Source organism: Ornithorhynchus anatinus, chromosome 5 (assembly GCF_004115215.2).
Source record: "Ornithorhynchus anatinus isolate Pmale09 chromosome 5, mOrnAna1.pri.v4, whole genome shotgun sequence".
Lineage (NCBI taxonomy): Eukaryota > Metazoa > Chordata > Mammalia > Monotremata > Ornithorhynchidae > Ornithorhynchus > Ornithorhynchus anatinus.
The window spans coordinates 13,480,872-13,491,385 of NC_041732.1; the positions used below are offsets into that span (position 1 = coordinate 13,480,872).

A 10,514-nucleotide genomic window follows, 5' to 3' on the forward strand; every position below is an offset into this window, starting at 1 on the left:
GGTGATAGAGAAGTCTGGGAGAGGACCGGGTTCGGGAGGGAAGATGAGGAGCTCAGTCTTGCTCATGTTGAGTTTTAGGTGGGCGGGCCCGACATCCAGGTGGAGACGTCCCGGAGGCAGGAGGAGATGCGAGCCTGAAGGGAGGGGGCAGAGGACAGGGGCGGAGATGTAGATCTGCGTGTCATCTGCGTAGAGATGGTAGTCAAAGCCGTGAGAGCGGATGAGTTCACCGAGGGAGTGAGTGTAAATGGAGAACAGAAGAGGGCCAAGAACTGACCCTTGAGGAACTCCAACAGTTAAAGGATGGGAGGGGGAGGAGGCTCCAGCGGAAGGAGACCGAAGAATGACCGGCCAGAGAGGTCAGCAGGAGAACCAGGAGAGGACAGAGTCCGTGAAGCCAAGGGTGAGATAAGGTTATGGAGGAGGAGGGGATGGTCGACGGTGTCAAAGGCAGCAGAGAGGTCAAGGAGGATCAGAATGGAGTAGGAGCCATTGGATTTGGCAAGAAGGAGGTCACGGGTGACCTTAGAGAGAGCAGTCTCGGTAGAGTGGAGGGGACGGAAGCCAGATCGGAGGGGGTCTAGGAGAGAATGGGAGTTAAGGAATTCTAAGCATCGATTATAGACGACTCGTTCTAGGATTTTGGAAAGGAGGGTAGTAGGGAGATAGGGCGATAACTGGAGGGGGAAGTGGGGTCAAGAGCGGGTTTTTTTAGGATGGGGGAGACGTGGGCATGTTTGAAGGCAGAGGGGAAGGAGCCCTTGGAGATTGAGTGGTTAAAAATAGAAGTTAAGGAAGGTAGGAGGGCAGGGGTGGATGGTTTTAAGAAGGTGAGAGGGAATGGGGTCGCGAGGCGCAGGTAGAGGGGGGTGGCACCTGCGAGGAGGGAGGAGATCTCCTCTGAGGATACTGCAGGGAAGGATGGGAAAGTAGGGGAGGGGGTTGGTGGGGGGGGAGGGGAGAGGCGAGGGGTGACTTTGGGGAGCTCAGACCTGATTGTGTTTGATTTTCGTGAGGAAATAGGTGGCCAAGATCATTGGGGGTGAGAGATGGGGGAGGGGGGAGGGAGAGGGGGAGGGAGGGGGAGGGGCAAGTGTGGGAGGGCCAGGGCCTCAGAGGGGCCCGCTGATGCCCAGGCAGGCTGGAGTCATCAGGGGCCCCGGGCTCACGGGGGAGAAGCTGGGGTGGGAGCAGAGGTTCAGAAGCTGTCGCCGCTACCCCCGGCTGGGCTACCGGGGTCCCCCTCCCCTCCGTCCCCCCACGAAGGCCGACAGCCTGGGCTGTCTGCCTCTGAGGCACTCAGAGGACTGAGCCAATCTGCGCCTCTGTGGGCCAGCTCGGGGCTGGGCTTACCTGGAGTCCGAGGGCTGGGGCGGCGGGGAGGGAGGGCCCAGCGGGGTGGTGACCTGCGTCCCCACCCCTCCCCCTGGTGATGGTCTCTCCCTTCCCCAGGCGGAAGCCGAGGCGGAGGCCGGCTCCCGGCCCGGCGCGCTGGTGCTGCGTCTCTACGAGTCCCACGGCAGCTCGGTGGTCACCTGGCTCCAGACCCCGATCCCGCTGCGAGAGGCTCTTCTGTGAGTGGGGGCCTGGGGTGTGGGGAAATGGGGCAGCGGGGGGCTTCCCGAAACAGCCGCCCTCTCTGTGCGTCTCTCCCCCTCCAGCTGTGATCTCCTGGAGCGCCCGGCCCCCGGTTGGCCCCTGCCCGTGGAGGGCTGCCGCCTGAAGCTCTCCTTCTCCCCCTTCCAAATCCTGACGGTGCGCCTCACCCTGCAGCCAGTGGACCCTCGGTCCTGACTCCCAGGCGGCAGCAAACGGACCGGCCTGCTCCATGGCCTCTCCGGCTGGGGTAATGATGGGGAGTCCTGCTGCCCCCGGATTGGGTGTGGCGTGAGAGCCGGCCCCCTCCCTCTCCTGTAGCCGCCCTTGGCTTCGGGAAGGAAATAGCAGTGGGCTCAGGGCAGCTCCAGGCGCTGCTGGGTCCGGTCAACTGCCAACCCGCAGGGGGATCGGGTGGTGCTTCTACCGGCCCCCCTTGCTCGAGCCGCATCTCAGGTACAGGGAGCCGGCCCTCCTTCCCGGAAGACACCTTGACTTCCAGCCCAGCCAAGGGCCAAAACCATGGCCTGATAGTCCCTGTTGCGCTCCCCAGGGCCTCCATCCCAACTGCAGGGCAGCTGTGGCCAGCTGGGGCCCCTCCCAATGTGGCAGAGAGGTGGCATGGGGGCCCTGCTGTGGGTGGGCACAACTCAGTCCAATAAAGCGATTACTCAGAAGCTCTCTCACCTTCCCCCGAGTGCCGGTAAGGATGGGCAGGGCATAGGGAGGGGGGAAAATACAAGGTGCCGACTCCGAGCAGAAGACTCGTTCGGAGAACAGGACTCCGCTCTTAATCCCTGTCCCTCATATTCAGAATAAACAGAGCAGGAAGATGGTCCACGCTGGAAGGAGAGAAAGAGCCACAGCGGGCTCGAGTGAGCAGAACGGGGGAGATCAGGCCACCCCCAGCCCACACTGACTCCCTCCCACAACCCGCCGTGCCAGTCTTTACCACCCACCTGTGTCTCCCCTTTAACCAGGAGGGCCCAAGCCCACAGCCCCCTACTCTGCCCTCTGCGCCAGCTCTGATTCCAGAGAGCCGCTGCGGCTGCCACCGCAAGAGAGGGGAGGAGGGGGCACAGACACGCTTCAGAAAAACTTTATTTTCGGTATCAAAAATACAGCAGGTGCCCTCAGGGCCTACGGCCAGGGGCAGCGGAGCATGGCAGCACACGCTGGGGAAGAGGAACCCAAAAACCTCAGCCAGAAGAGGGTGCTGACTGTCGTGAGGTAACAGACGATGCCGTTCCCTGGGCCCGAGGCCCCAGGCAGCTCCTTCTGACCCAAGGCACGAGAGTCCAGCACACGGCTACCCGGCTGCAGGTTCAGGTCGGTCCAGATAAAGAGTCTGAAGACCGCAGAGGGGACGGTCCTGCCAGGGTGCCAGGAGCCAAGATGAGGGGAAAGGAAGCCACGGTTAAAAGCCTAAGGGGTGTTGCGGGAGGGGAGCCCCGAGTAAAGGCACTTTTTGGCAGCGCATCTCCCACCCCTACTTCTGCGGTAGAGGAGCAATGAAGGCAGAGGGCAGCACAAGACGGTAGCAGGCAAGTCGGCTGGAAAACTCCACAGCCCAGCACGTCCCGGTAGAACTGCCAACCCCGCAGGGGATCGGGTGGTGCTTCTGCCGGCCGCCCTTGCTCGAGGCGCCACATCTCAGGTGTTTCGGGCTAGGCTCAGGCTGGCACCGTGCCATCACGGGAGGCAGCGAGGGTGGGTAGAGCTGGGGCAGTTTGTTAGCTTTCTCCTTTTTGGGTTTTCGACGCCTGGTGGCTGAGCCTAAAAGAGAAGACGCAGGCAAAGCCGATGGGGCACCGGCGCTCAGAACCTTGGCGCCAGAAGGTAAGGAGGCAGGGGCGAGCTGGCCTCCATCCTCTAAGTCAGCAACCACGTACCCCCTTTCCCATGCCAAGGTCTCCTAAAGCCCGCCCACCCCCCACGAGTGGAGACCCCAGGGGACAGCCCGGGGGGCTGACCGGGTTTCCCCACTGGCCACGCCCAGCCCACCTCACAGCTGCCCTCCTTGTGGGGGTCCTGCCCCAAAAGCTTCCAGAATAAAACTTCCACACCCAGTCCCTCCCCCTCTCTCCACCTTCCCAGTCTAGGCTAGCAGAAGCCAGAAGGGGGTTTAGAGCTGGAGGAGTGGGAAGCCCAAAGAATCGTGCTTATCTTGCTGGGGCTGAGAGGAGTCAGCTGGTCCGGGCTCCAACCTTCGGGCAGGAGAAGGGCCCCCCACCATCCAAACCAAGGGGGGCAGCCCATCCTGTGCTTGAAAGGCTTTCCTACCATCGGGGGTGGGGTATCTCCAGGCAGGGGTCTGAGGCGGGGGGGGCAACCCCGGAGCAGGGGAGGAGAGGGGCTTTCGCCAGGCGGACCCCCAGGCGGAACTCTTACCCAAGTCCCGGCGTGGCGCGGCGGCTCCCTCTCCCCGGTGGCCGAACTGTCTTCGGGGGCGGGTTGGTTTCCTCCGGCCCCTGGGACGGACTCCTCGCCTCTTTCACCGGCTCCCTCAGGCCCCGGGGTCCCAGTGCTGGCCGTCTCCTTCCGCGCCTTCCTGCTTGAGCGTCGACCTGCCCTGGGGCCATTTCTAGGGCGGGTGGGTTCCGTGTCCTGGACCGGGGGAGTGGCTGTCAGCCCGGCCCTGCCCCAGTGCCCAGAGCCGGGTTGCTGGACACGACTGATTGGGCGGGTGTAGTTTGGTGCGGGGTGAGTACCCTGGGTCAGGGGGAGCTTACTTCTGCATCAGTGGTGTTGAAGTCAGGCCCGGCTTTCCCCTTGGTGCGACCCCCTCGGCGTTTCTTCTCCTGCAGGATGGAAAGGATAGTGGCCGCGTATTCACTCACGTGGGGTTCACAGGGTCACCTCAGCCCTGGGCCCTCTGGGCTCCCCCCTTGAGGGTGGGCGCAAAAGGATCACTCCAATCAAAAACGCTGAGGTGCAATACCACTGCAGTTATTTAGAATGAAAGGAATCCTAGGCACCCCACAGAGGCCAACTGGTCCCCCCATCCTGCCTCTGGGCAATCTAACCAGCCCCCAGGCCAGACAGGGCAGTCTACTCCTTGGTTAAGGATCAAAGGGCGCCGGTGCCAGAGACTCTCTCTCTCGCTCCTCTAGTCCCCGCTCCCCGCCTCCTGCTGTAGCCGGGTCCCTTTACCACCACGATTAACCGCAAATCCCTCCTAGGGAATGAAGACTAGGCTCACCTTTGGGGGCCAGGGGCCCAGGATCCCCCTGTGAGGAAGCAGGCACATATTCAACCACAGCATGGCCTCCCACCCTCCACCATCACCCTCCCACCCTCCACCCCCACCCCAAGTTCACCCCCTTGACCTCTAGGGGCCCGGCTTCCCCCTCCTGCCCCCACCAGGGCCGTGGCCCCTTCCCCCCGCCCTCCCTTAGCGTGGCTCCTACGTAGAACCAGATGGTTCTGCCGTGGCCGTCCCGCAGCGAGCTCATGCCGGGCACGGAGTAGCAGCGCAGCCAGGTGTGGAAGGCGGCGAAGTCATCCTCTTCCTCTGCGCCATAGCCCTTGCCCCCTGGGAATCGGGGACGGGGCGGCTTAGGGCCTGGGGCAGCTCTCTCAGCCCTACTCTGTCCCTCTTTTCCTCCTCCCATCCCAAGCACGACCAGAGCTACCCTGCCTCCCCCGACCCGCTCCCTTCCTCCTCTAGCTGCCCCAGCCCAGAGAAATGGGGAAGATCGCCTCCCCCTGCCTCCCTACTCCCTGTGCCAAGGCAGAGGCCCTCACCCAGGTGAGTGACCTCCATGGGCACCGTGTGGCACAGCTCCAGCAGGTCAGGGTCTGCAGCTTGGCCTTCACTTCTGACTCAGGGTCAGCTCCGAGCTCTGGGCGGGGAGGAGGGGGAGACCGAACATCTGGCTCCCTCTTGCCCCCCCGGCCCTGCTCCCAGCCGCTAGGTTGGACTCTTCCATGGGGGCGACCCTCCCCCAGGGGCACCCTCCATGGCAGTCTCCTCCTCCTCCTCTCACCCACCCATCCTGGGGCCAGGCAGTCTCACCAGCCTGCGTTGCTGCAGAGCCTCCAGCACAGTGCGGGCCCTCTCAAAGGGCGGGATCCTCAGCCTAGAAAGAGGGGAGCTGGGTCAGCGGTGGGGGCTATGGAATGGGGGGAATGGGAGAGCTGGGTTCAAATCCAGCCCAGAAAGTGCAGATAATAATAATAATAATGTTGGTATTTGTTAAGCGCTTACTATGTGCAGAGCACTGTTCTAAGCGCTGGGGTAAACACAGGGGAATCAGGTTGTCCCACGTGGGGCTCACAGTCTTAATCCCCATTTTACAGATGAGGGATCCCGGTTCCTCCCTCTGCTGGGGTCCAGGAGACCCTCAGGGCGGAGCTGCAGTTCTCCCTTCACCTCCCGCACCCTCCGGCCTGCAGACAAGGGACTCTGGCTGCCCCCCCGACCCCGGCCGCTCACCGGTACAGGATCTCTGCCCGCAGGTAGTTGCCGATACCATTGAAGAATCTCTGGTCCAGCAGGGCCTCGCAGATGGGCTTGTTGAAGACCTTGTCTTCCAGGTTCTGGAGTACATTCTCCCTGGGGGATGAGGGTGGGCAGGCTCAGGAGAGACAGGTACCCTCCTCCTCCTCCTCCTCCTCCTCTCACCCCCACCCAGCCCCGGCACAGAAAAGCCAGATTCCTTTTCTCCAGGCACCATGCAAAGGAATGAGCCCTGCAGTGGACCTTCATAATGAAACTGCTGGTTCAACCCCAGGCGTTCCAAGAGATTCCCTTCAGGGAGAGCACTCCAAGGGGTGTCAACGAAAACAGAAGCAGGCCTGGGGACGCGAAGGGCACAGCCCAAACCTCCTTAGACTGCAAGATCCTTGAGAGCAAGGGGCATGTCCTCTACTTTATTATGTGTCCCCAAAGGCTTAGCCCAGTGCTCTGCACACAGTGGGCCCCCCGTAAATGTGGATGATGGATACAACCAGCCCGGGCTCTTGTCACCATCTCTGATGAAGAATGAATCAGGTCATGATGCAGTTACAGCTCGGCTTCTCGGCCCAGGCTCCCATAGCCCTGGACGGGACCTGGGGGGCTTCTGAGTCCTGGAGGACGGCTTAGGGGTCAGCACCACCCCCCACTTAATCGCCAGGCACGCACACATGGGGAGGTCAGTGGCTGGCACAGTCGCCCAGCGCGCGTGCCCTAAAGAGGGGCAGTCCCCCGTCCTACCTAAACTTCTCGTATTCCTGGAGGACACAGGGCCCGCGGCCCGCCTGCCACGTCCCCTGGACCTCCCAGCGGCCGAAGCGCCGGACGTCCACGAAGCAGAGGGCGCGGCGGCAGGGGGCTGCCGTGTAGAAGCGCAGGTGCGCGTGCCGGGGCAGGGCTTCGGCCGGGACCAGTCGGAAGGAGCCCGACATGCCGAACCGGAACACCAGGTCCACGGGGCCGGGCTCGGTCCCGGTCAGCGGCGTGAGGGTCAGCTTCACCTCCTTGCCCCGCGACACGGCCGAGATGTGGTAGGAGTCGCTGCAGAACGGCACCTCGGGGTTGCGGCTGACGGATGACTTCTCCACCGCCCCCGCAAACACCAGCCCCCGGCACACCTCGTTCACATAGCGGCTGGCCAGGTACAGCTCGGGGCCCTCGGGCATCCTGCGGGCCGGGGAGCCGGACACAGACGGCCGGAACGAGGGGTCCGGGGAGACGGCGGCGGCTCACTTCACGGCTTTGGGCCTCTGTTTCCTCATCTGTAAAATGGGCATTCAATCCTTGGGCCCACTGGGAGCCCCCTAAAAAGAATAATAATGATGGTATTTGTTAAGCGCTTGCTACATGCCAAGCACCGTTCTAAGCGCTGGAGTAGATATAAAGTAATTAGGTTTACTGGGGCTCACGGTCTTACTCCCCATTTTACAGATGAGGGAACTGAGGCACAGAGTAATAAAGTGACTTGCCCAAAGTCACACAGCAGACAAGTGGTGGAGCCAGAATTAGAACCCACGTCCTCTAACTCCCAAGCCCGTGCTCATGCCAGTAGGCCATGCTGCTTCCCCGGGACTGTCTCCGACCTGAACGGACGGTCTCTGCCACGGTGTTTGGCATAGAGTAGTGCTCAACAAATGCTATTCTTATTATTCCTATTAATGTGCAGTTAAATGAGGAGCAGCCCAACCTGAACTCCCTCCACCCTCCGAGTCCCCGCGGGCCTCCGCCGTCCAAGGGGCCCACTCCCGGGGTCGCCCACTGGTCTCTCAGACTCAGGGGAGAGGATGGGGTCACCCCAGCCCGGCTCAATCGATCAACGGTATTTATTGAGCGCTTACTGAGTGCACAGCACTGTACTATGCACTAGGGAGAGTATAATGTAACAGTTGGTAGGTGCGTTCCCTGCCCACGACGAGCTTACAGTCTAGAGGGGGAGACAGGCATTGATATAAAGGATGGAGGCAGGTTTGGCTGGGGGCAGCAGGGGCAAGGCCGGGTTGTGATACCCCCTTCCTCTGCTGGCTCTCCTGCCCACCACTGCCCCCCGCCCCGGGCACGGTTTCCCCTAGCCAGGACTTCGCTGGGCTGTGCTGCCCCCACTTCCTCCATGTAGCTCTCCCAGCGCTTAGAACAGTGCTTGGCACAGAGTAAGCGCTTAACAAATGCCACAACTACTATTATTATTACCCGCCAACATTTATTCATTCAACCGTCTTTACTGAGCGCTTACTATGTGCAGGGCACTGTACAAAGTGCTTGGGAAAATACAATGCAGCAGGAGAGAGAGACCATTCCTGCCCAGAACGAGCTCACTGTCTAGAGGAGGGGAAGACAGCCATTGGTACAAGAAGCATCGATATAAATAAGGAAAATTACGGATATAAACATAAGCTCGATTAGACTGTAAGCTTCCCGATTAGACTGTAAGCCCATCAAAGGGCAGGGACTGCCTCTATCTGTTACCGATTTGTACATTTCAAGCGCTTAGTACGGTGCTCTGCACATAGTAAGCGCTCAATAAATACTATTGAATGAATAAGCAGCGTGGGGCAGAGGGGGAAGGGAGGCAGGGTGACAAGGTAGGGAGTGGGAGAGGAGGAAAAGCGGGGCTCAGTCCGGGAAGGCCTCGGGGAGGAGGTGCGCCTTCAGTAGGGCTTTGAAGGGGGACACACACAAATATAATAATAATAATGTTGGTATTTGTTAAGCGCTTACTATGTGCAGACTGCTGTTCTAAGTGGTGGGGTAGATACAGGGTAATGATAACAATAATAATAATAATAATGTTGGTATTTGTTAAGCACTTATTATGTGCAGAGCACTGTTCTAAGCACTGTGGTAGATACAGGGTAATCAGGTTGTCCCACGGGAGGCTCACAGTTAATCCCCATTTTCCAGCCGGAAAATGAGCCGGAATCCCAACCCATGACATCTGACTCCCAAGCCCGGGCTCTTTCCAATGAGCCACGCTGCATCTCATACATAGAGGTCATGGGTTCAAATCCTGGCTCTGCCACTTGTCAGTTGTGTGGCTGTGGGCCAGTCACTTCGCTTCTCTATGCCTCAGTTCCCTCATCTGTAAAATGGGGATGAAGACTGTGAGCCTCACGTGGAACAACCTGATGACCCTGTATCTCTCCCAGCGCTTAGAGCAGTGCTCTGCACATAGTAAGCGCTTAACAGATACCAACATCATTATTATTATGATGGCTCAGAGGAAAGAGACTGGGCTTGGCAGTCAGAGGTCATGGGTTTGAATCCCAGCTCTGCCACTTGTCAGCTGGGTGCCTGTGGGCCAGTCACTTTGCTTCTTTGGGCCTCAGTTGCCTCATCTGTCAAATGGGGATGAAGATGGTGAGCCTCAGGTGGGACCACCTGATGACCCTGTATCTCCCCCAGCGCTTAGAACAGTGCTCTGCACATAGGAAGCGCTTAACAAATACCAACATTATTATTAGAGTATATATACAGAGAAGCAGCATGGCTCAATGGAAAGAGCCCGGGCTTGGGAGTCAGAGATCATGGGTTCGAATCCCAGCTCTGCCCCTGGTCAGCTGTGTGACTGGGGGCAACTCACTTCACTTCTCTGGGCCTCAGTTCCCTCCTCTGGAAAATGGGGATAAACTGTGAGCCTCACGTGGGACCACCTGATGACCCTGGATCTCCCCCAGCGCTTAGAACAGTGCTCTGCACATAGGAAGCGCTTAACAAATACCAACATTATTATTATAGTATATATACAGAGAAGCAGCATGGCTCAATGGAAAGAGCCCGGGCTTGGGAGTCAGAGATCATGGGTTCGAATCCCGGCTCTGCCCCTGGTCAGCTGTGTGACTGGGGGCAACTCACTTCACTTCTCTGGGCCTCAGTTCCCTCCTCTGGAAAATGGGGATTAACTGTGAGCCTCACGTGGGACCACCTGATGACCCTGGATCTCCCCTAGCGCTTAGAACAGTGCTCGGCACATAGGAAGTGCTTAAATACCAACATTATTATTATTGTTCACTTCTCTGGGCCTCAGTGACCTCATCTGTAAAATGGGGATGAAGACTGTGAGCCTCAGGTGGGACCACCTGATGACCCTGGATCTCCCCCAGCGCTTAGAACAGTGCTCGGCACATAGGAAGCGCTTAACAAATACCAACATTATCATTATAGTACATATATACAATATGCTATATACTCTCTATATATCCACAATACTGTACTGTATATATACTATATATATTATATATGCATACATATATATACTGTACTATATATATACTATATATATCCACAATACTATATATATAGACAATATATATTACAGAGAGATAGACCTATCTCTTCTCCCCCCCCCCCCCGCGCACGCGCACTACCTGCATTCCGCTCCCACCGCCGCTGGCAGGTCTAAAAAGCGAACTTCCGGTTTGGGCGGGACTAAGAGGGCCGGTTCGGCCCCGAGGCCTGCTGGGAG

At 59.0% G+C, this 10,514-nt stretch overlaps 1 protein-coding gene and 1 long non-coding RNA gene across 2 annotated transcripts; one reads left to right on the forward strand and one right to left on the reverse strand.

Moving 5' to 3' along the window:
• Positions 1 to 1,418: 1,418 nt before the first annotated feature.
• LOC103166510 lies at positions 1,419 to 2,287 on the forward strand. Its single transcript, XR_484875.3, has 2 exons — positions 1,419 to 1,574; positions 1,662 to 2,287. It is a non-coding gene; the product is annotated as an uncharacterized LOC103166510 (long non-coding RNA).
• A 392-nt stretch (positions 2,288 to 2,679) lies between these two features.
• NEIL1 (nei like DNA glycosylase 1) lies at positions 2,680 to 10,454 on the reverse strand. The gene is given in 11 exon segments (XM_029066048.1): positions 2,680 to 3,372; positions 3,988 to 4,203; positions 4,329 to 4,397; positions 4,799 to 4,826; positions 5,007 to 5,131; positions 5,344 to 5,408; positions 5,410 to 5,441; positions 5,615 to 5,678; positions 6,035 to 6,154; positions 6,797 to 7,359; positions 10,417 to 10,454. Coding segments are annotated over 8 exon segments (906 nt in total). The 5' UTR covers positions 7,222 to 7,359; positions 10,417 to 10,454; the 3' UTR covers positions 2,680 to 3,372; positions 3,988 to 4,203; positions 4,329 to 4,350.
• Positions 10,455 to 10,514: the final 60 nt, after the last annotated feature.